Source organism: Danio rerio, chromosome 9 (assembly GCF_049306965.1).
Source record: "Danio rerio strain Tuebingen ecotype United States chromosome 9, GRCz12tu, whole genome shotgun sequence".
Taxonomy (NCBI): Eukaryota; Metazoa; Chordata; class Actinopteri; order Cypriniformes; family Danionidae; genus Danio; species Danio rerio.
Genome location: NC_133184.1, coordinates 31,219,612 through 31,244,844, shown reverse-complemented (window position 1 = coordinate 31,244,844; position 25,233 = coordinate 31,219,612). Strand labels below are relative to the sequence as shown.

Below are 25,233 nucleotides of genomic sequence, written 5' to 3'. Positions count from 1 at the left end.
TTATCTGCCAGCAAAGAGATTCACGTTCGTATTACATAAATGCGATTTCGACTTGTAATACTGCGCTCACGCCATTTGCCATTTGAAATAACGCCATAGGTAGATGGTAGATTTGTGTAAAAGGCCCGCCGCCACAGCTGGAACAAATCCTAGAGGAAACACTGGAACAAGTCACTGTAATATGTGAAGATATGTGAAGAATTTTAAAAGTCTGCTCTGGTTGTTCACCATAATATGATTAATGTTATTATGCAAAAAAAAAAAAAGATTTATAACAAACACCTCAGCAAGTCAGTTAATAAGAGTTTTACTTCAGCTCTGCTCGACATACAGAGGCTTTAAATATCAACAAAATCTTAGGATTTCTTCAAAGCAGTCATGAACTTGAACAATAAAATATTTAACATAAAATAAAACTGGCCAAATATTATAACACAAAACAACTGCACAAATACAGTAGCATAAAACCTCACGTACTTGAACATAAAATGAGACAACACCCCAAACATAATTGTACTGCTGTCTTTAAAAGCTTCCAAGTTGACGTTCAACAGCATCACAAGCACATCCTGCAGAAACTGAAAATAAGTCAAAGAATTAACCTATGTTCAGACTTATTGACTTCATTGATATCCATTCACTTAGGCACTTACCATTTTAAGAGTTACTCATAATCAGCAAGACCTTTCTCCACCAGAGGTGTGTGGACAAGTGTCCCATCCGCATTGTACAGCAGCACAGTCAGTTGTGGTTTGGTTGCCTAAAATTGCACATTTGAACAGATTGACACCAGCTTTCATGCAGATTCATAAGTTCACACTTACAGATGTTTAAAGGCTAAAGTATATTTTGGCATGCTGTGCAGGGAGAGGGCTTTGAGCTCGGAAAACACCCCAACTCATGTTTTTCCTCTATCAGGAAAGGAATAGACATTGGGGTTCGTGTAAAGTGTCAAGCCTAGCCCTAGAACGCTCCCCGGGGTAAATAATGTTTTAAAAGATGAGGTGGTTGGTGGAGGGATGCTTACGTCATGAGACTATGTAGGTAGGATGACTTTTGGTATTTATAGGGGTTTGGTCTAATGCTGATTGGATAATAGAATGATTGTCAGTACTGTGTTAGAACTGCTGAAACTTCTGTGCATGCTCCTCCTGAAATTTGTTTATAGAACATCACTTTGTGTATACAGAACACACTTTTGAATTGTCCCCAATTATTATTTGACATCTAGGTCCCGTTTACACCTGTGTCAGTAAATGAATTTACTCCCAATCCAAATTTTAAAAGTGGTCAAGAATGATATAATCAGCATCTGATTATCAAAAATGCAAGACATGACTGGAAATATTTAAGCGAATGCAAAAAGCAAATGGATCGTACAGTGACCACCGCAGTGAGCTCTCCGTTCAACAAGTCGATCATCTCCATCATGGCTTTCATAGTCCAATCGAGGGAATAAGGAATCCGCTCCAAATCCGAGGACACGTTTGTTGGTTTGAAGCCTGCCAACTTGACGTAAACAGCTGCACATGGGAAATGGTGAAGGGATGCAGGGAGTTGTCGCAATCTGTAACAAAACATATTTAAAATAAATGTTTAAACATGCTAGTCTTTGTCCAGGGTTTTTGCAGGTTTCACCAAGTAAAATTTAACTTTTAAAGATCTTTTTAAGCCCATTATGAATGAAATTGTAGACTTATACAAGGCTAATTGCTAATATCCCATTTGGAAATTTTTTTATAAATGTAATACATTTAATAATACAATGATAATAATTTAGTAATAAAAATATAGGTTGGCTCAGTATCCTCAGCAGTAAATAAATGGAGAACGTTTCAAACTGTTACTGTACAGAAAGTAATTAAAACCGTAAATAAAGTAAAAATGCTATTTTTACATACATTTTTAAATTGGGATTGTTGTATGAGTGTTATGGCCAAATTGGGTAGCTATACATGAACAGGAAAATTAAGAGCTGTTAAAAAATAAATAAATAAAAGTTAAGACCTGCACACAACATTTCAGTAAATTTAAGAGTTAAGGCCTAAAATTTAGTCTTTGAGATTTGGGACTTTTTAAGACCCCGTGGATAGCCTGTTGTCAGTATGTCATCAAGCATCCCAGACAGAGCATCACTTATGATAAACGATACAATATAAAGCGATAGATGTAGGTACTGATCCCCACTGCTTTTGCTAATGCATTGTGGAAATATAAATTTATATAATCTAGTTCTAAATTACCAAAATTATAGCTAGGGTGTGACATTAAAACATCTCAGTTCAAAGCACGGCTGTGCCTATTGTTTAACAAATGGCTAGGTAACATTTTAAAGGTGGTCCAGTGGCAGGACGGGTTCTGACTCCAATACTTCATTTGCACACTTTTCATGCTACTAATATGCTAATGAGATCAGGGCTGGAAAAAGGCAATTAACCCTACTGACAACACTTCATTTACAGGTTTTTTTAGCCATCTAAAAAAAAAGCATATTCTAGACTCGATTTAGACTTGTGATAATACAAAATGAGCCAAATTTGGATTATTTTTTTCTGTTCTCACAAAAATGAGGGTTTTCATCTTTTTTCACATTTCTTACACAAACATGCAGCAAATCAATAGTCAATAGCTGTAAAACATGTAGATTTACTTGTGCAATGGTATGATGTCATCCGAGCCAAAATCAACATGTCTCACAAGTAGCTTGACAGAGGGAGTGACTTCAGAAAATCCCAGAATTTTCGCACGATAATATTTACCATCACTGTACTCGGCCAGACAGAGACACTCTGCAAACAAACACACATTAAATCCTTTGTCCCAACCAATTAATTTCTATTAAATCACAGGCATATTAGAGCCAATCCCAGTGTTTTGAACTAAAGAAAGAGTATAATACACAGTTTAAGTAAACTTGTATAATAGGTATGCATGCACACAAAGTTCTCACACAATGAAATGAACCATAACCAAATGGTAAATGTAAGCACCAATGGGGAAGTCTGTCAGCAGGCTCAGATTTTCAATATTCTCATTCACTTGTTCAAGAGTTTCCTCCATACTCTCATCCTGCTCCAGTTTGCACAGACTCTTGTCCAGGACACACAGGAACACCTGCAAACACACATATTAGTAACATATACAGTAGTAACCGACTATAGAGGCCACAATATACTTCAAGTAAAAGAGAAGAACAGACTATGGCATTATTTCAAATCAATATATTATGTCATTTGAATTTGTTTCATTTTCCAAAAAGAACTTTCTGGAAAAAGTTTGCTCTGTTTGGTAATGGCTGAAAACCACCATTGGTCTCTGTTGATTATGTAATAGACAGATGTGTTATAGGGGCTTTGCCTTTTTTAGACTGAACAAAAGAAACTATCTATATATTCCATTGAGATTTCAAATTCTTCATGGAGGATTTTTTTACATTATTAAACCAGACTAAAACATTTGATGGTGAAACTAACCACATACCTCATTTGGCGTGCGGATATGCTTGACCTTGGCAGGAAAATGTTTTCTTTCTTTAGGAATATGAAGCTCTTTATATACCCCTAGGACAGGCGGTTGCTCCTCCAACCCCTAAAAACAAACTATACTGTTACTCAACCAGCTTTGATCAATCTATAATGGCTGAATATGTAAACTGACCAAAAATTCAGGAACTATATGAAACTTCTACCTCTGTGTTTAGATCCCAGTCATCCAAATCTGGCATAGGAGGCTTAACCACATAATCCTGCACAGAAACACAGTGTCAATATCTACAACACAAATAATACAACTCGCCTTTATTACTAATCTGCACTTTTCAGACCTCCTGGCTGCTGATGGCAGGGTCAAACGTGGCATATTGATGGTGAACCATTATCTTGCTAAGTGCCATGCCATCCACCATTATCTCCACCGTAACACAGCCACATGGATCCTTTGGGTGTTCCTAAAAAACAACAAGTTTACTTAAGTAAGTTCTGCCGATACATGAAGTAGTGTAGATGTTAATAAGTATGTGTAAATTCACTGTACCATAATTTGGACATTGACTGAACGTCCAAGTAGCAACTCCTTCATGAGCACCACTGCATCCCACTGCCATCCTTTGCCAATCTATAACAGTTAGAACCTGATTACTTGCTAAAATTCTGACAATTGAATCATATGCATAAAATTATTTTCAACACTAATACATTTTTGCAGTATACACACAGTGAAAATTAAGCTTTTTTTCCATAATCATTAAAACCCACATTTACTGGTTGTCTAAAAGCCCAATCATTTTTTTTTTCTTTTTTGCAAAATTGCTAAACAGGGAACACCAAAAAGAATAAACAATCTAATGAACTGTCTGTCATATTTCTTTATATGTATATAATTATCTTTGTCTGACCATTATTATTTGTTTTGCATTTGGGACCATTTTCAGTAAAATAAAAACACTGAATATTACAAATATGCTGCTTATTTACTAATGATTCTGAAGCATGCATAATTTTCTTTCTGAACTTTTTTTTTAAATATCTTTACATTTTATTTTTGAGGATTTGGGGCTAAAATATAAATATTGGCATATAAATTATGGAAATCACACAAATATTACATCAAATGTATTAACCAAAATAACTATTTAAAAAATGCCTAAATGATTATTTGGGTTATTTAAAAAAAAATATATATATAAATATAAAAATTATATTCACAAGTCTATTTTGTGTCTGAAACATTAAAAACATTGCATTTAAAAATACTGATTTATTTTAACATGTGAACATATTAACAACAGAATATCTTTATGCGCATGCAGAGTTTCCAACAGCATAGAAAAAACTAAATAAACTAAATAAAAATAATAAAATGCCCTAGATATTTTTCACCTAAATTACAAAGGTAGATTACAAAACGAAAACACTGACTGAATCCTCTTTAAGAACCAGCATAGGCTGTTTTTTTTTCCATCTTATGCTTTTTTCTTCCATTAAATAAAAATAGCACGCATTCTCAAATTGAATCGCTCCACAGAAAATATGCATTTAATTTATGGGCCGCTGTTATTCTTATATTATAAACCTCCGTCAACAAGTTTTTATTTAAAGATTATGTTCAGCATCTGATTTTACCTAAGATTTTGTGTGCTTTTATGTCCTCTCTCACTCGCGGTTCATGAGCATCTACTGCTTGTGATGAAAGACAATAACGCTCTGACTTGTGACCGGCTTGTTTCCAATTGTGCAAACAAATGGAGGAGTTTATGACGCAGATCGAGGACAGAGGCAATCAGCATTTGCGCTGGTTTGGCATTGACTTGACTGTCAAACTGTGACCAGCAAAATCCTTCTTTCATTTTGCATCATCTGTAGGCACGTGTGGTTGCACCTGTCCCGCGAGTTACAAATACGTGTTGCTGATTTATACAGCCAATATAAAAAAATACAATAATAATATTTTTTAATTGTTTAACTGATACCATTAATCAGTTAAAATGCACACTTTCGGTTAACGGTGAATTATTTATTATGAGCATCCCTAGTTTATATTAAAAGTGTTTAACAAATATCATAGCTAGAAAGTAAAATGACACAAGTTTGGCAAGTGCACATCTTGTTGCCCAGTTTACATAGCATACTATCAAATTCAAAATCAACTCACCGGTAAGACTCCATTTATCTGACAAGGCACACAGAGCTGTGGCACATCCTCGCAGAGAACCATCGGGTACACGTGACAAACGGGAATACTCTCTACCAGTCCCTGATCCACATATCGAACCTGTAACCAATATATCAAAAACTGGTGAGAATAAAAATCACCCAGGGTGTTTAACCACTTAAATCTGGTCAGAGCATTTAATATGCAGATATTTAAAATTCTTAAATCATTGAGTTGAAAAATGCAATGAAAGCCCACTGACCTTCACATGTCCTCCAATAACCTCCTGCACCTGACCTCTGTACCAGAACATGTCTGTTCCCATAACAGCACAGCCCAAAACTCCTTTCCAGTTGTAGTTCTTCTGTCTCGGGAGGGTTTTAATGTGCTGTTGCAGACGCTCTCGTAACCGATCAAATTCACAAACTAAACACAAAGGAAAAAATGTGGGATTTTAAGAAGGACAGATACTGAAAAAAACATTTTAATGTCATTCAACAACAACATAAACAACTTTTAAGTATTCACTAACTTTGTAGTGCCACTATTACTAATTTCAAATGAAAAAGGTTAGTATATGATAACTTCCAGAGGTAGATGAAAATGCATCTGATTGGATTGTTTATGATTGTTTGGTACAAAAAAAACATTTAATAGTACAGATGTAACGATTAACAAAACTAAAAGTTCTATTAGATATGACACAGTGGTGTCCTACAGCACGTTTTTAATACAGCAAAAAGAAAGAAATCTTTTATTTTTTTTTTATAAAAGCATGATTTTCTTCTTTACTTTGAACAAAGCTATACTGAACCCATCTTCTGGCGTGTTTTAGTAGTATATAAAACAAAAACAGCTCCTTTTAAAAAAATGTTGTAATATTGTACTAGTTCAAAACGCATGCAAAAAAAAAAAAAAAAAAAATATATATATATATATATATATATATATATATATATATATATATATATATATATATATATATATATATTTTATGGAACTCTGTGTGCTTTTAATAAGTGTCCATAGCTGTTTTCTGTGGGCATCACAGATCTGCTTAAAATCAGCTGTGCAAAAATGCTTCTGTGAACACACTCCCTATGCATGTTTCTAGCCATATTGCAACAAGCTATTCCAGCGTAAGCCTGACTGGATTAGAGTGATTTTCTTTGAGGGTTAATTTCCAAATAAACATGCTGAATTCAATATGAATTGAACCATAGTTCAAAATAAACAATAGGTGTATCATAACACCTGTATTCAATTGTACAGAGAATTCTAATGAAAGAGTTATGCATTAACACCAGACGCGGAAGTGTCAAGCATGAGTGATTTACATGTTAAGTCAATGCAAAGACGTGAATAGACATCCTGCGGCGCGATAGGCACGAATGAGGCATCGCGAATGACTGTGTGCACTCCGTGGACGGATCCAAACAAATCGACGCTGATGTTCAGCCTTCATAAAGCACATAAACAGTTATTGTCTCAATAAAATTCAAGCAAGCCATTTAGCAACAAACCTAGAGTCACTGAGCAGACAGAGCCTTGCCCATGATGCGAATCTGTGTCTATCCTGAAGTGAAGTTGATGCGCGAATAAAGCAGATTTGACGCGCGAATGAAACGAGTTAACTCAAAATGTTCACGTGTCTATTTAGGTGCAAATTACGCGTGGATAGCATGTCGTTTCTGGTGTGAAAACAGCCTTACAAAATTACAAAATATGGAAGGGTCTAGATAAAACTCTGAACACAACTAGTCACAAGTAAGCTAATACCAAGTAAGGAACATAATGCATCTTAGCAGATCATCACTTGCAATCGAGTCACTGAAAATGGCACAGGGTGAAATATGTTCTGAACTGAAGTCATTTTTATATATTATGAAATAAAACTGCACACACCTGCTTGATGCGTCATTGCATAAATGACACCTTGTTCTGAGACGGCAGAGATACTCATAAGAATGTGTCCACAGGGCGGCAGCTCTGGAGGAGGGTACGAGTGGGTCTTCACCCTCTCTGGTGGTGGGTTGATGCGGCGGCTGGGTGTGGGTGGAGTCTGTGTTGGGCTTATGACTGGCTGTGGCTCCGTAACCAAAACACTTTCTTCTGAAAAGACCATCTCAGCCCTAGGAACATTGTTTCATTGAATATACAATGGGCCTGAAATTAACCCACGATCTTATGAAAGACATATTTGTCTTACTTTCTTTCCTTCAGAGCAAGTCCTTCACTGATGAGGAAATCTGCAAAACTGACATTTTGACCAGCACGATTAGAGCAAAACAAAGAAACTAACACTGGTCTGGTGGAAGGCTCCTGCAAAAAATAAATATAAATAAAGACTCAGAAACAGGAACAGTTAACTTTTTCCATGATTCAAGCTTTCAAATTACATTAACTCTAACCTTTATAGCCATTAAAGCCATGGCTCCGGTCAAGTAGTGAGAGATGAAGTCACATGCTGTGGCGGTCCATGTGGAGCGACCACCAGCAGGCCTGACAGTTGAAGAGAGAAAAAAAATTAAGTAAGAAAAGTTAAATGGTCAAAATGTAAAAAATATTTATGTCAGTGTAGACAAATGAAGCTTTACATTTTGGCTACATTTACACTGCATAGTTCAAATGACCCAATTCCATTTTTGTTTTTCTCCAATGTGGCACAGATGGGATATGACCATTGTGCATGTAAGCAGGGAAAAAAAATAAAATAAAAATCACATATCACATGAATTCCGATTTACTCAAATCAGATTCAGGCCTTGTTCATATGTGGAAATTAATTCGATATGAATCGGATCTGTGCACTCGTGTCTGCAGTGTAAGCAGTTGGATCAGATTTTTAACCTGTCAAAGTGAGTCGCACATCATTAAAAAAAACATAGCAAATGACATCAACTCTGACGCTTTCATTTCAAAACACACTTCAAACTTCCTAAACCCTTAATCTCATATAAAGGGCAAAAAAGCTTTTATATTGTAATGTAGCACCAGTATTTAAGCATGTTAACAAGATAGAGCAACATCTAAACAATATAAACTAAACTAAAACTGATGCATACATTACATGCATAAACCACGCCAAAGAAATTACATTTAGATACCTACTGGGTTAAAAAAAGCCTAGATTAAAAGATGGCGGCCAGATGAGAACTTTTCTGTCATAAACTATAGTAAAACAACTTGACAAAAAAAGTAAACCCTATGAACAGATTAAATACAGGAATGGAGAAAAGAACACTTTTTTTTATCAGCGGTCAGTCATCCCCCGCTTTTTTTTACTGGTCATTGCATCTTTGCAGTGTATGGTGTAAATGCAGTCAATCAGATACGAGTCATGGTTGATAGATAATGTAACCGGGTCGTCAAAAAATATACAGACACAAAATCAGAATTAACCATCAAGATCTGCAGGGTAAACGCAGCCTTTGTCTTTTCCTCCCTACATTAGAAGAAATCCTATTTTATTATTATTATTTTTTTCTGGCCAAAAGGCACGGTGAGGCCAATTAACGTTGAGTCACCTGCACAACACACCGGACATGGTCCCCACAAATGAGCTCAGAAACTACACATTATTTTCTTCAATCTCTTTCTTTCCAAGACTTGAAACCTTGACTGTAAAGTAGAGAAAGAAAAGGTCTTCTATCACAATTACCTCACACCACTGAGGTTACATTCCAGCAAGAAAGATCCAATCAGATCAGGATGGAGGGGTCTGAGGTTGTCTACATGGAGTTTGACTGTATTACCAAAGTCACAGCGCAAAACCTATGAAAACACAAATTAATAAATGAGCAGCAAAGCCCTTTCTTTGTAGGCTTATTCAACTATGGAAACAAATACCTCTGCAACACCACAAGTAGACACACTACACACTTGTCCTCTTTCCCAAACCCCAGTGTTGTTGACAGCACAATACATCTCGGCTTCCCATTGCATCTCCTGTGGCTCAGACTTGGAGAAGAGATTCTTCAGTGTGTCGTGGATTCTGCAAACATCGTGTTACAACATCAAACACACTTGATGACTGGGATTAGACACCATCAACCAGTCATGTAAAGCTGTATTTAAGTACTTTGAAGTACAGTATGGTTTGAGAGAATCAGAAACCTCTTCAGCTGGTTGTCGAACTGCAGCAGCTGCACACAGATGTTTCCAGGGGAAGTGACGTGTGTCACACGAACTCTGATGTCTTTGAGACAGCTTGGCAGACTCAGGCTGGGCTTTAGCTCTTCAGAAGCAGAAGAAGGAGTCATCACAACAGGCAGTGCTTCCTCCTCAAATGGAGGGTCCCACGAGGTCGTCTCCAAGGGCTGGGCATCTCTGACCTGGGTGCTGATAAAACAGGAGGAAATAAACATGGAATGACATGGACTTTACAGCTTAGCAGAGATTGTATGTTATTAGCTGGTTTTAATAAGTTTTTAGCCAGTATTTGAAGATTTTTTGAAGATGGTACTGTATATAAGAACTTATTTGTTTATAGATGGTATATAAGATGGTATATAAGAATTAATCTGGTTCAGAGGGTTTTGAGTTTTGACATGACTATCTTGTATGGACTACTGCCAATTAAATAAGCTAATATTGCTAGTGCCGTTGTAGTTAAACTACAAAGACAACTGAATTTGTTTTATCAAAATACTGTTAAACAGAAAGCACACGCCATTAATGAAGATTGTTTTCATCCCTTCAATATTAAAGTGCAGCTTTTAAATTTCAATTATGAGGTGAAGATAATTTTCCCCATGTGGATAAAGTCGAAAGAAAGAAAGAAAAAAATAATAATCGAAAGAAGGAAAAAAATTTGAGATGACTTACTCTTTATTGTAAACTGCATAACCCTTTTTGACCAGTTCATCTCCAATACTAGCTCCAGTACAATCGTCGCTGATCTCAAACAGACACACAGGCACTGGTTTGGAGCTCGGTACATTCTCTGAATAAAATTGAGTGATACAAGTCAAAATAAACAGTACACAACAGTGTCATGGCAAATCGAATGCAAAAATGACAAACGTAATTAGTAGGGCTGCACAATATATCGTTTCAGCATCGATATCGCAATGTTCGAATATGCAATGGACACATCGCAGGATGTGCAATGTCAAGTTGGAATTGTAATTAACCAGGAAACTGTTCAGAGCACATGATGTGATTGCAAAGTTTAACCCTAATATAATGGTGTGAAATATTTATGTTTTCACATCAAAGTCAAAGGCCTGTGACTAAGATTTCAAGTGAACTTAAACTATTTAGTCTGCCACTTAAAAAAAAATAAAACGTGTTTATTTATATAATAAAGACTTTCTCACTAGTTATTTTACATTTGGTTATTGATTTTCTGTACCTTAATACACCACCAAAGTCCATCAAATGCTGTTTATGTAATTTTTATCAATGTGCAATTGTTTTCATTGCTTTAATTGGTTTTTTAGGTAATTTTGTATTTTATGCAGATGAACTCACCTACAAAATCCCAATCAAAGGAAAATGATTCATTCTTTATGAATAGTTTCTAAAGTTATCGTGTGAAATTTTATTCATATCACAATGTAAACAGCATAAAAAGAAAATAGTGCAATGTCTGTTTTTTTTTCAATATCGTGCAGCCCTAGTAACTAGCAGATTTGATTAAAAGCACTGATTTGTTTCAGATGTCTGTGCATTAATGCATGTTGCTGTAAATTTACTTTTAGCCACAACAGTCATAAGTTTGCCCTCCACGAGTTCTTTAAAGCTTTCACAGGCTTCATTAGCCCATGTTTCCTGAGAACTGATCACATCGTTCAGGTTGCACCACAAAGCCTAGAAACAAATAAAAAAAGACTTTCTCATGTTATTTATTAGAAGTGTCATCAAATTTCATTTGTGTTTGATATGCTTTAATAGAAAACTCTTCTGATCCATTTTTTATGGCAGACAAAAGTTTGGAGGCAGTGTGTAAATGTGATTGATAAAACTAAGAATCGCTGTACAACACACTTCAAACATACCATTTCTGGCAGAACAAAGAACTCATCCTTTATATGTCTCAGATCTTTCACAGAGAGAGTTCTTTTGTAGCCAAAGTCCACAAACCGAACCTCCACCATTCGGCCACCAGGGAACCCTGAGATATAAAGACATTTTTTTAATCACTAACTGTCTTTTATTTTTTGTTGGAAATATTCGATAATCTGTATACACACATCAACACACCTGTGACCTGAACCCTGGACCATTCTTGGTCATGGAAAGCGACGCAGGCCTGTGAGAGAGAAGGGCAGTAGACCTGGCACTCGTTGTTTGACTTGGGCTGGTTGTAACAGTCCTGAAGCTTCGAGTGCAACAGCGGGTACTCTGTATTTTCAACCTGCATTCATCAAGAGTGTGTAAATCTCTTTCTGTTGTTTATATAATATATATTCATAATTCTAATAATAATAATAATGTGTTTTATTAATACTTACTAGTTGTACATAGAAATCTGATGGTGTGTTAACATGAGAAACCATAGCATTGACCTCTACATTGAGTGAGGGCTGAACTGAAGGGTAGAAGAGCAGAGGTGCACTGCCAGTGGTTATCACCGGACAGTAGAATCTGCACACACATTTCATTTAATCAGTTTTTATTTAACTAATCAAATAAAAAAATAAAAAACTGGCATGTGAAGTATGGGTGTATTTGCCAGCTCCAGATAGGACTATTGCACACCTGGCCAGCTCCATGAACACTAGGTGCTCACGCAGAGACACCATTGAGTTTTTTTTTAGATCCGCCATTGAGGTTTTCTTGAGATCCACTAACAGTGCATCTCCGTCCTCACCGAACACCTGCATCTCTGCAGTCTCATTGCGCAGCACATTCCTCATCTCCTCGCTTGCTTCTGAACTCCACCCTTTCACCTGACAACCATAAAAACAAAAATAACCTAACACTTCCCAAACCACACACTGATTCATATTCAGTCGGTAGGTAGGTAGGTATGGATAGGTAGGTAGGTATCTCACAATTAGAAACAATTTCCTTTTGCACCACTAGATGGCAGTCATTCATTTTTTTCTTTATAAAAAAAGAAGTTTCTCCATCTAAAATGTAGTTTAACTGAGCTTTAACACAATTATAGTCCAATAACTGCTCATGTAGTCAGATAAAATGTTATTGTACACTGAATGAATCCGAAATTTTCATCTGTAATTTTTGCAGAATGCTGTCATTTGAGCTACAGATAACTTTATGACAAACACAGTGCATAAAATATAGACAGAATGTGGCAGACAGATTTGGTGACTCATGCACCTCTGGTCTGCTGCTGTTTGGTGTGTGTGTGTGTGACCATCCATTTGATGTACTGCTCATAGACATTATAACAGAAAGCATGGTCTGCTTTCAGTTCGTTGCTTCGAAAAGTCAAAGCAGCCGCCATCTATTATAATGTCTATAGACGAATTACCATGTTTGTAAACATTCAGGATGCGCACGCAGCACAAAAAAACGGGAGCGCTAGCATTTACAGCGAGGGAATGATATCCAATGCGATACAGAGTTTGTTGTTGTCTTAGAAAAAAGTTATATTGATTACACACACACACACACATACATACATACATATATATATATATATATATATATATATATATATATATATATATATACATACATATACATACATTATATATATATATACACACACACACACACACACACATAATATTTTCATAATGCTTTCAGTGTATTATAACAGCTTGTCACCCAGTGATAAGTACAGTGATTCTGCAAACTTAACGCTAAAGTAAGCGGCGTTCATCTAACAGGGCTAATTGCAAGCTGCAAGTGTTTTAACAAGACAAAAGCTGAAGACCTACAAGTCTTTGGATACCAACAGTTTTGTTCAGTGTGGTCATGTGAAAGAAATAATGTTCCTTGATTACCAGATTCAACACTATGTAGAGCTATACAAGGCCTGGGTAATTATCAATAAGGAAAACAAAAGTTCTGCTTTCTGACAGTGAACTTACACTTTTACTTTTCATTCTTATCATTCAGTGCCGGCAATTTTTATTAATCATATTTAACAGTTTTTGCTGAAATCACTGAAATCAAAAACGAGTAACGTGTATGATTCAGCATAGAGTGAACTAATGCTGAGTTCAGACTGCATAATTTTAACCCCGATTTTGACTCGCACACAGGTTTTAAGAAATCGCCGTCAAATGCCTGAAATCACAGGCAAATCGGTGCTGGTGCACGCGGGTGACAATCACACAGTATGAACTATCAAAGACGCGATCTGAGAAAATCGCAGATGAGTCGCCGATGCTCGTGAGACATTTGGCGTACTAAATATCTGGAGCTGTAGGGGATTCAAATCATGCCGTGTAAAATGAGTTTTAAGTGAAAATAACATCTGCGATCACCTACAGCCAATGAGAGAGCAGCATTCACCAGCGTGGGTACCTGCAGGCCAGCAAGAGGTTAGGGGAGAAGTTAAAAGCGCTTATTTTCCGTTTATTTGGACCCAAGAAATGGAGGAAAAACTAGCAGAAATTTAGCAGAATCACCCGTGTCTGCTTGATGTGTCATTTGCGCAATATCACATTCGGGTCAAAAAAAGAAAAAAAAGTTGAGGAGAAATTGCTAATTCCCTTCAAACCCAGGTGAGCAAAACATTTTCTACCCCATTGAAAGGTTTCTTTCTCATTATGTAGTTAATAACAAAAGATATACTACGTGTCTTTGGTTGTAAGATGTTTAGACAGAGCAATTCTTCCTATTGAAAGTCATGCAGTGTGAAACCCCGTCGTTCATTCATATTGCAGTGTAAACAAAGTAGTGACAAAATGCTAGCCCAGATAGTCATGCAGTGTGAAAACATCTGACACACGAATACTTTGAAAATCATGCAGTCTGAACCCGGCATTACCTGATATGAAATAAAAACTGCAGAGTCGAGCATTTTTAATTAGGTTCTCACTCCATTCAGCTCCCTTTTAGCCAAAGACATCTGCAGTTGGCATTTAAAGCAGTTTGGTGTGTGGTAAAAGTTAAGTTTTCTATTTTTGGACTTTTGAATTTGGCATCCTACTGCACAACACAACATGTTTGCGAACCCGGTCTCTTTTTGCAACCTGGAACCTGTGTGACGTAGGTTGGTAATTCATCTATAGGTACTGCCAGTCTCTGTTCAGGATTTGTTTACGCATGTGAATGTGTAAAGTATTACAAGCAATGTATCAAAATTCCACTGATTTTTCTGAAATAAACTTAGCAATTTGGGATAATCCAGTGCAGCTCTTTGATAATGAGCTGATCTCTCCTTCCTCAATGCAGTATTGGATGAACACGATATGTAGCATATTCCTCTTTCTTTTTCTACTTTGGAGAATAGAAGAGAACAAAGTACCACTGCTTAAACTGTCTCTGAAATGTTTAGTTTTTTTGTAATGGGTTATTTAATATGCATCGGACTTAATGTGCAAGGTTTGTTTATGTGATGAATTTTTCGCATATGAATACAAAAAAAATTGCATATGAAAATTTTGGACTTTAGTGTACAAAGACCTTAACAGATAATAAATATCTACAGCTCTTACCAGGTCTGCAGGAATGATATCTTTAAGGGAACATTTGATTGCGAGAGGAGCCCAGTTAGCCATTTCAATGAGAGTAATTCCATCAGGCCTCCGTAGACACTCATTAAGCCCACTTAAACCTCCATCACTGAGATAGACAAAGAGAACAAATGAAGAGACGGATAAATTTACGTCATCATATTTTCCAGAATACAAAGCAAGTAATGTCAAGCAAGCAAACCATGAGCAAAGGACACACATTTCGACTGGTGCTGGTCACTTTTCTTTAGATCCAGGTTCAGATTTATCACTTTTTTTAATGCAGAGACGATACTCAGACCTAACATGTTAAGCAACTAATTGTTTTACAGTGCTAAATCTCACCTTGGGATAGAGAAGCCCTTAAAGAAGCCATAGTCCAAGAAGTAAACGCACAGACGAGAAACTTCTGAAGCTAGACATTTGGTCACACTCTGGAAACACTCTTTCTGGAAGAGCTCGGTCACTTTTACCCTACACCACATATCATCCTTCCAACTGATAAACAGCAGAGAGCCTGTGAACACACATGGATGACACAATCAGGCTGTCACTACTAGATATCTATTTAGTTATCCTCTTTAGAAAGCATTGTCTATACGTTCACTTTATTAAATTTGAGCACTTTAAACTTATTTTTCAACATTTTATGAAGCATGATGGTTACATTTATACAAATATAACCAACAACTGTGCATTTTATTAGCAAACAGACATTATGAAAATGTATAATGACACAATATTGAACAGACATGAAACATTTCAGATGTGATAAAATACACTAAGCAACAGCTGGAAATGAATCCACTGTATAAAACATATGCTCGATTAGCTGGCAGTTCATTCCGCTGTGGTGACCCCTGATGAATAGAGAGACTAAGCCGAAAAGAAAATGACTGAATAAATTAAAAATTAAGCAAAATATTTATGTAATATTTTGGGCATTTTTGGACAATTTTTGGGCTGGTAAAGTCAGCTATATCAGGCAACACTGTAAGCAAGAGTAAAATAAAAAATTAAAAATTTCACTAACCACAGATTTTTGAATGACTATCATACATCATTAGTATATTATTAGCTAAAATCAAGTAATAAAGTGCACAAACCTGTCGTGATTTCATCACTGAAAGTGAAGAAGCTACGTTCCCCAGAGCAGAACTCACTAATCTTTTTGGTTAACTTTTGGCCTAACTTGTGTTCTGCCATATAACGCACATAGAAATGTCCTGGGTTTACAATGTGGGTTGTCACAACATACTGCACCACTATATAAAAAAAAAGAAAGAAATTAATCAAATGGAGATCAAAAGCTTGGATTTTTTTTTAGATGTTGAATGTAGACTGTAGATTGGAATAATAATTACTGAAAATTAAGCATTTCCATTACAGGATCAAACTACACTTCATAATTTATCAAAACAAGTATAAAGTTAATAATGATATAAAAATAGGGATGTAACAGATCATGTATCAGAATTTCACGGTACGATAATACCTCGGTATGAATGGCACGGTACCGTATTTATTGAATAATTTACAGAAAAAACAAAACTAATGAAAAGACTCGAAAAAAGTGCCAAAAGTGTTTATTTACCTTAGCACTGAACATATCAATGACATACAAATTAGCCATCCATCTGTAAGTTTAGAAACAGGAACTTCAATTTTTAAATTTTAATAACAAAAAACTATTAAACTATATTAAAAAAATAAAGTGTCAATTTAGTACTGTTGAAAACTCATCATATTCAACATTTAATCACTCACTCACTTAGATAGAGATGGGTTTTTTTAAGGAAAATTATCATATAACTATAATCTGGTAAAAGCTGGGATCTTTGGGCATGTCCCCTGCAACAGAAAAAAAACCCTCTCATTTGGGACAGAGGTTTCTGGGACAGAAAGATATGATTTAGCCAAGGTTGACTGCAGTGGGTAACGTTGTGCATTGTCTTTCCACCACTTGAGAGGACAAGCCATGAGTGAGATAGAGGTCTCTTTTCGGTACAAGTCAATGTCTGCATCAATCTAACAAGTGTGCCGTGTTCTGCAGTCCCCATGACTGTTTTTAGTCGTATTCCCCGACTTATATTTCACCACAGTCTGGCAGTGCCTGCATATTGTTTTTTTCTTTGTCTGTCACCTTTTATCCTTTTTCGTATCTTTTTAGAAAAAAAACGAAATTCTTCCACACATCCGATTTAAAACCCGCCTTAGGTTCGATCATTTCCAGCTCTTTTGCTTCCCCGCTACTAGCAACACACTCCATTTCCGCAATACTGGATCTGTAGTGACAACAGACCGCAAAGGATGATGGCCACGCCTAGGCTGATGGGAATTGTAGTTCCTGCTACCTCTCGTTCGCTTCATTCGCCTAAGCAAACTTTTTTCAGAAATATAGATTTATTGAGTCATGCGCCTACGGTAATATAAAAAAAAATTATTATTGCGCTATGACAGCATTTACAATATTGTTACATCCCTATATAATAATAAAATTAATAATATCACAAATATTACTGGTACAACTGTATGTTCAATAAATTAATTGTTGAATGTTTTAAAAATAAATAAAAAGCTGAAAGATTCTTCTTTTGAAAAACATAAAAAACATTTTTACAAAAATTATAATTACTCCAAACTTTTGATTGCCAGTGTTTATATATACACACACACACATAGACATACATTTAGGCTGTGGATTTGTGGGTTTTTCAAACTGTGGTCTGCGTTGTTTTCTATAGCCTTTGTTGTACCGTTCCATGCGCCTTGGTTCATGAACTGGCAAATTGCGTCCTAAAAATATATAATCTCATCATATTGAACACAACATAAAAACAGACAGTACATAAAAAACAATTAACAATTATAAATATATTTTACCAAGCCCTGCATTCACACGTGTGTCCGCTATCTCTGGACAAGTGTCTTCCATCATTTTTTCCATGAACCTGCGTGTGTTATTTGACTTTCTGGGAATGGCATCTGCCTTTCCCTGAACAGATTGACTGGAATTGTCCCACATCTCAACACCGCTCTTCACAACATGTTGAAAAGGCTCCACTGTAATTTCCTCTACAATACTGTCATGATAATTGAATTACATTAAAAACTGATCACCAAAAAAAACATTGAATGGCAATTTGTAACTGCATTACATAAGCACTTACCAGTTATCATCGGTATCTGTGATTTTTAAAAAGACTTTCACACTTTCAGTAAAACCATCCACCTGAAGATGGCAGCTATGGAAATGAACAAACAAAAAACACAAAATGACTTTCTTACTTACCTTTATGTTTGTATGCATTTAAAAACAGTTAATTAGTCATTAATATATATTATATAAATTAGTTATTAGTTATATCCATTGAATTTTTGAGCTATGAGACTGGCTGTGTAAAATGGTCCTCTACCTGAGTCCTGAACGCAGCGTCAGAGAGCTCATGTCGTATGACTCAAGATCTACTGGAATGTGCAACGTCTCCAAAATCTTAAATCAATTAAAAAAAGCACACCTCAAAAAGAATGTACAGAACACTTTAACCACATTAACAAGACATTTCTCATTTTAAGATGATATTAATTACATTAATATCTGATTTTTTTTTTTTTACAAATGATGCAAAGGATTGAATGATGTGTAAATGAGTACATTTACATAAATGTTCATGCTCAATAAACATGTTATGTAATCATATTACCTAAATTTTTTTACCTGGAACACAGTTACATGTAAAAACACGTAAACACATAAGTTACAGGAATAATACGGTTTTTGATAGTTCTTTGTTCATTTTGTGCATGTAAACACACTCAAAAGAAACACTAATCATTTAAAGTGGGCTTGTTTTTGATGCCAGTAAAACACATTCTTATGTTATTTCAGACCTACACAATACACATCTTTAGCAAGACATTTTATGAAATTATGACATTTTATAAAAATGTACACTTAGCGGATATAATAAAACTGCAACTGAAACGCACCAACAAATAATCTTTCTAAAGATTCAAAAGATTCATTCCATGCTGAATTTGGGATAAAACACCCCACTATAATCCCTTTAACTACCCCACCAAGAAAAAACTATTTCTGAAATAACAACTTAAATGGTAGATATGTTGGTTTATGGTAAAAGTACCAGAATTAATACATATATTATGAATAATCAGAAAATATGACTTGTAAGAACAGAAATTAATTAACCTAAAGTGATAAACTTTCACAACATCTTTTTGTACAGTAGTACAGCATTACCTTTTCTAGGTCGCAGTAGGTCTCAAGAGAAGGAACCTGACGCACATGTCGTGCTTTCTGAATGGCTGTGCGCAGCTCCTTTATTCTCTCTTCTATTCTCTTACACTCCATCTGCCCGCCCGAGAAGAGAAGATCCACAGAGCTCAATGTTGACACCAACATAGACCGCCTACAAAATGGACAATAAGAAACATTACAAGTCTGAAAACTGTCCGTGACCTACAGAACACCACAAAAATGTTCCAACTCAGTTTATGCCCTTAATAACAGAGAGAACAAAAATGTAAAAAATACTCTTCATCTATACCTTTTTAGCAGAATGCTCTTTGCTTTTTCAACGGCCTCATCAATCTCTCTGATGATTCGAGATCTCTCTTTCCTCAGCTGACCATGAACACCATTGGCAAGAGTCTGTGCAAAACAAGCATCACAGGTAAGCAATATCACATACTGAATACACATACTATACATACAAGCCTCCGTTAAACAAAAATTATTATTAATTATAATCTTATTTTAATATAAAATTGCAGTGTTTAAAATAACGATAGGCACACATCAAATAAGTCAAATAAATGACTTCTGCTCTGGAAAGATATTTAATTTTACCTGGTGAAGTTTATCAAGTTGGTTAAGATTTTCTGTTGCCTTCGTAAGAGCTTCATCCAAAACTTTCACTACATCTGGCTTCTACACAAGAACAAGCATACACAAACATTACTGTAACATTGCTCTGAAATGAGATCTGCAAGTGTAATGTGTTCGTACCCCTTCTGCATTCTCCTCAGTGTGGACAGCTGCAGATGAGGGTGGGCTCTTAAACTTTTGGGACTTCCACTTGTCTCCTGAGTGCCTGATGATGAAAACCTTCATTTTGCAGTTGCTATTTTTCAAGAGTCAAACGAATTTTAAAAAAGCATACTAAAAGTGAACTTAAAGAGTGGATCACCAAAACTCCACAGCAGTTTAGAGTTTTGACAGTAATTACCCTTTCTTTGTGTTCATGCGTGCTGTATAGATGAGGCCAATGATTCTGCTGTCCACCTCTAAACCATCAACTCCTTCCTCGCTAGTTCTGGTGTCCATCTACATTAAAACAAACAGAAAAGGCTCCATAACTCAGGGTTCAGACACATGTTTACTACAAAAATTCTGTGACTTTTCCAGGACTCAATTTTCATGACCTAATGTTTCATGTAATGTCTACATATACGTGGTACATCATAAGAAAAGTTTAAATTTATAACAGCATATCATTAAACACACAATAGTTTCAATTTATGTTAAATTTATGGCATGTTTTGGCCAAGAAAGGAAGTAAAAACCACTACCCTCCATTCCAGCATACAGATAATTGTCAAACTAATCTTAGATAATCTTAGTTTGTTACCTAGTAATAGTAGGTGAAACTACTTGTATTATAAAGCTGCGATCACACTGCACTTTTCGCTCCATATACTTCCATTCATAGGCATGCGAATGCGACAGACCAGAAATGCAAGCGAGTGCGACAAGTTGAACATTTCACTGCATTCGAAAGTTCAAGCTTGGCGAATTCTTACCTGCGAATTCACATCAGGTGATTGCACAAGACCAAAAGAAGATTGTTTAAAATAAGAAACTTTATATTTGGAGCAATCGCTAACTTTTATTAATGTCTGATCATATTGTTTAACCCTGCCCCTTGTCGCAGCGTCGCACGACAGAATTTTTCCAGCACAAGCTCTAGTGTGACCGCAGCTTAAGTCCATTTGGAAAAGAATGTCTGCTAAATGACTAAATGTAAATGTAATTTCCATGACTTTTCCCAAACCTTGTGGGTTTTTCTGTTTTTCCAAAACTTTTCTGAGCCTGAAAAATGCCATGTCAAATTTCATTACTTTCCTAGATTTTCCATCATATAAACCGATAATTAACCCCACCATCAATTCCACATAAATGAAATGTAATAATAATTGCCATTTAAACAGCACTTCAAATCAGTGCCTAAACTAGCAGGACTCTGGAGGGATTCTTATCACTGGTTAAAATAATAAAGATAGGGATAAATCTTTAGTAATGATCAGTACTGGGTACTGAAACATGATGCCAACATGTCACCAGTATCTATATTAACAGTAAGTGTTTGGACCAATTTTTGTGCCACTTAAAAGGATAGATTACCTGAAAAGAAAATGTACTCATTATTTACTCATCCTCTAATGGTTCCAAAGCTTGATGTTTTGTAAACAAATGAAAGATATTTTGAAGAATTTTGGAAACTGTTAACCATTGACAACCATAGTAGGAAAAACAAATACAATGAAAATCAAAAGTTACCAGTTTTTAGCATTTTTTTAAAGTCTTTTTTTTTCCTTTTCATTTTTAGGTAAACCATTCCTTTAAACGCCTGTCAGATATGTTCATATGTGCTTCTCTATATATGACGAACATGCCTAACTTGCAGGAAAAGTACATGACCCAAGTTGTCTTATTAAACTTTTATGGCTCACTGAAGTGCTTGTTTCTAATTCACGACATTCCAAGGTAGCGTATGCTATTTTCAGATAACAGGCTCATCCAGTTACTTCAAATTATCTTGCCTGTTAGTAAATATATTCATCTTGTGTTTTGGCTGTTATGCATTTGTAAATGCTTATGAACCATTTAGTTTCATGGTTAATACACAAAACTCCCATAGCATAACATTTTATGTCATTACATTGCTGACATCTCTGGTGCCATCAGATAGAGCTTTTTTTAGCAGGTTAATGCAATAATGTATGCTTTTCAAGTAAATGTCAAGTGGCTATGTTCAAAATAAAACTGTCACACTTACAATACAGCACTGTACACACTGCTCTTTCAGACGATGACATTGTTAGAGGAACAAACTGACATTCAAGTCAATATTTACAGATAGTTACTTTATTTAATGATCTTTCACCTGACATTCTGGACAGGTAATGACGTTGCCCTGGGACTGGAGCGCGCGCAGGCACGTGCAGCAGAAGATATGCCCACACAACAGCACGTGCGGCAGATTCCCCACAGCTTCATCTTCTGAAGGAGAAAGCATAATTCACCAGAACTACTGTAAAACTAACAGTGTTCACAGTCGCATTTCGATAATGTTTATCACGATTTATTGCTGTTTATAATAACGCATGGAAACTGGAGCCTTCATTAAAGTCGGGAGTCGTCAAAAGGCCGCGTGTAAGATTACCGATAAAAAGAATGAAATGTGTAATAAAGTACAACACATTTTAGATATTCCCACAAAGTTTGTTGTCTATTACCTGGTAAAGTGTACGGTGAGCCACAGATTTTACACGTTACCGCTGTCTCCGACATTTTCCACAGAACTTCTGGTGACCTGTTTCATTACACTGAAGAGTTCACTATTCAATTGTCCAATCAGAATCAGCCGTCGCTTTGTTTGTGTCCAATCACAGGCGTCTTTACTTACGCCGATCTGCTATAATCCAATCATTATGCTTTATTTTTAATCGCGTCGCGATTTTCGCAATTTTTTATCTTGCCTAAAATAATTAACAAAAATATAAGTATAATGAGCTTATTATATTTACTTTATATTTATCTTGTATAATAATTATTATACAATATTAAAAATAACACACAAGGTTAATTCTCATTTAAACCTAAATCAAAATTTGGAAGCTTAAAATTGCTTCAGTTTTAAATTCAAGATAGATTAGGTAAAATACTCTACCTGACAAAAGTCTGGTCACCTATCCGAGCTTTTGGAGCAACAAATAATAACTTTAGTTGTAGTTGATCATTTGGTATCAGAAGTGGCTGAAAGGTAAAGGCCTCTACGCTTATTTTACCAAAATAAAATATGATCGTGTCTTGATTTTTATTTATTTAATTAGAACAGTAAGGTTTGACTTTGCTTAGACAAAAGTCCTGTCACTGAAGAGAAATAATGTACGGTAAAGAATATAAGGTCATGGTGCAGTAGAAAAAGAATGAATATTGTGTATGGCGCCCATGAGCTTGGACGACTGCATCCACACATCTCTGCAATGACTCAAATAACTTATTAATAAAGTCATCTGGAATGGCAAAGAAAGCGCTTTTGCAGGACTCCCAGAGTTCATCAAGATTCTTTGCACTCATCTTCAATGCTTCCTCCTTCATCTTACTCCACTTGAATGCTCAATAATGTTTATGTCTGATGACTGGGCTGGCCAATCCTGGAGCACCTTGACCTTCTTTGCTTTTAGGAACTTTGACGTGGAGGCTGAAGTATGAGAAGGACAGCTATCCTGCTAAAGACTTTGCCCTCTCCTGTGGTTTGTATTGTAATGGGCAGCACAAAAGTCTAGGCTGTTAATGTTGCCATCCACTCAGCAGATCTCTCGCATGCCCACATACTGAATGTAACCCCAAACCATGACTTTTCCTTCACCAAACGTGACTGATTTCTATGAGACTCTTGGGTCCATGTGGGTTCCAGTAGGCCTTCTGCAGTATTTGTGATGATTAGGATGCAGTTCAACAGATGATTAATTCTGCCACTTTTTCAAATGATCAACTAAAAGTCAAGTTATTATTTGTTGCTCTTACAACTGATCAATGATCGATGAAAAGACTTTTGTCAAATGTGACAAATGTGTTGTGAATTTTACATAATTTAGAAATGAGGACAGATTAATCTCAATGTAGGACTACCAGGTTGCAGTTCATTTGGAGTAATTTTCTGCTAAACTGTCAATGAGCAGATGCCTTCTGGCAAACATGCCTGACTCTCAAAGAGCAAAAGAAAAGGGAAAAAACAATGGTAACAATTCAATTCAAACCTTCTCAACACATGCTTCTGGCTTACAATACTCAATTTTAATTATGTATGAATGTAAACAAGTGCAATTACAAAAGGATACACACGTCCAAACAATTTTGCTAGTGAGTCTAGGTTTTTGTATTTAACTTCTCATAGTTGTTATTGTTGAATTGAAATTTTCACAGTACAACCTGTAAAGCAAGAGCCGTATAACCCCAGACCTACCCTTTTATTATACCAACTGCATTCCCATCTCTTCTTTATCTTTACACAATCATTCCTGGCAACTCCCTCTTTTTCTTTGTCTGTTCTGTTGGTCTGATCGACATATTTACTTTAATACATTCTGAGAATTATTGAAATATCTAACATGATCCCAGAAGAATGTTTTGATAAATGTGAATGAATGTAGGCAACTTTTTTATATGATCCTATAAACTGTGTTTATTAATTGAAGAATCATAAGATGTTTCAGTGCCCTCTTTTTTATCAAGGACAAAAGCATTGTAAACTAAATCTGTCCCCTTGTTTAAGGACACACAAAAAATCTGCAAATTTAAAGGATTTCAAATACCAAAGAAAACTTTCTCTTTGTTATATTTTTGCTGACTATTTTTCAAAGACTTACTGCTTAATATACAAATATAAGATTCTACCAACATGATTTTGGGATGTCACAGCTATATCAGGCTATATGACAACCCAATCTCACAGGAAAATGCTGTAGCCTGTACGAAAACATCTGAAGTTCATAAGGAATATAGCCTGTATTCTGCCAAAGCTTAAAACAGTTATAAAGTTGGTACAGGGTGACATGGTGGCTTTGTGGTTAGCACTGTCGCCTCACAGCAAGAAGGTTGCTGGTTCGAGTCCTGGCTGTGCTGGTTGGCATTTCTGTGTGAAGTTCGCATGTTCTCTCCGTGTTCACATGGATT

At 35.8% G+C, this 25,233-nt stretch overlaps 1 protein-coding gene across 2 annotated transcripts; it reads right to left on the bottom strand.

Annotated features, from left to right (window-relative positions):
* Positions 1-291: 291 nt before the first annotated feature.
* Positions 292-22,876, bottom strand: rnf17 (ring finger protein 17). 2 transcript variants are annotated; one of them, XM_021478968.3, is made up of 37 exons: positions 22,791-22,876; positions 22,439-22,554; positions 20,501-20,598; positions 20,281-20,365; positions 20,122-20,202; positions 19,820-19,923; positions 19,513-19,681; positions 18,668-18,744; positions 18,422-18,496; positions 18,135-18,334; positions 17,940-18,047; positions 16,358-16,516; positions 15,597-15,768; positions 15,234-15,360; positions 12,355-12,545; positions 12,108-12,240; positions 11,857-12,010; positions 11,652-11,767; positions 11,349-11,463; positions 10,477-10,594; positions 9,766-9,990; positions 9,499-9,643; positions 9,311-9,423; positions 8,061-8,151; positions 7,859-7,971; positions 7,555-7,781; positions 5,912-6,075; positions 5,650-5,769; positions 4,033-4,113; positions 3,824-3,946; positions 3,689-3,745; positions 3,481-3,588; positions 2,991-3,114; positions 2,651-2,789; positions 1,381-1,567; positions 654-760; positions 292-578 (listed from the first exon to the last, which is right to left on the bottom strand). In XM_021478968.3, the coding sequence occupies exons 1-36, from the start codon at positions 22,843-22,845 to the stop codon at positions 665-667; spliced, it is 4,566 nt and encodes a 1,521-aa protein (XP_021334643.1). In that variant the 5' UTR covers positions 22,846-22,876; the 3' UTR covers positions 292-578; positions 654-664. The 2 variants fall into 2 exon arrangements, with proteins under 2 accessions (XP_021334643.1, XP_073768886.1); XM_073912785.1 differs by lacking the exon at positions 16,358-16,516.
* Between the last annotated feature and the right edge of the window lie 2,357 nt (positions 22,877-25,233).

Excerpts from the sequence above, each read along its gene's own strand:
- rnf17 (XM_021478968.3), bottom strand. The coding sequence starts at position 22,845 with ATGTCGGAGACAGCGGTAACGTGTAAAATCTGTGGCTCACCGTACACT. Across the intron at positions 12,241-12,354 it reads GTGTTCATGGAGCTGGCCAG|ATTCTACTGTCCGGTGATAA; the intron begins GTGTGCAATAGT and ends ATGTGTGTGCAG. Across the intron at positions 7,972-8,060 it reads TGGCTTTAATGGCTATAAAG|GAGCCTTCCACCAGACCAGT; the intron begins GTTAGAGTTAAT and ends TATTTTTTGCAG.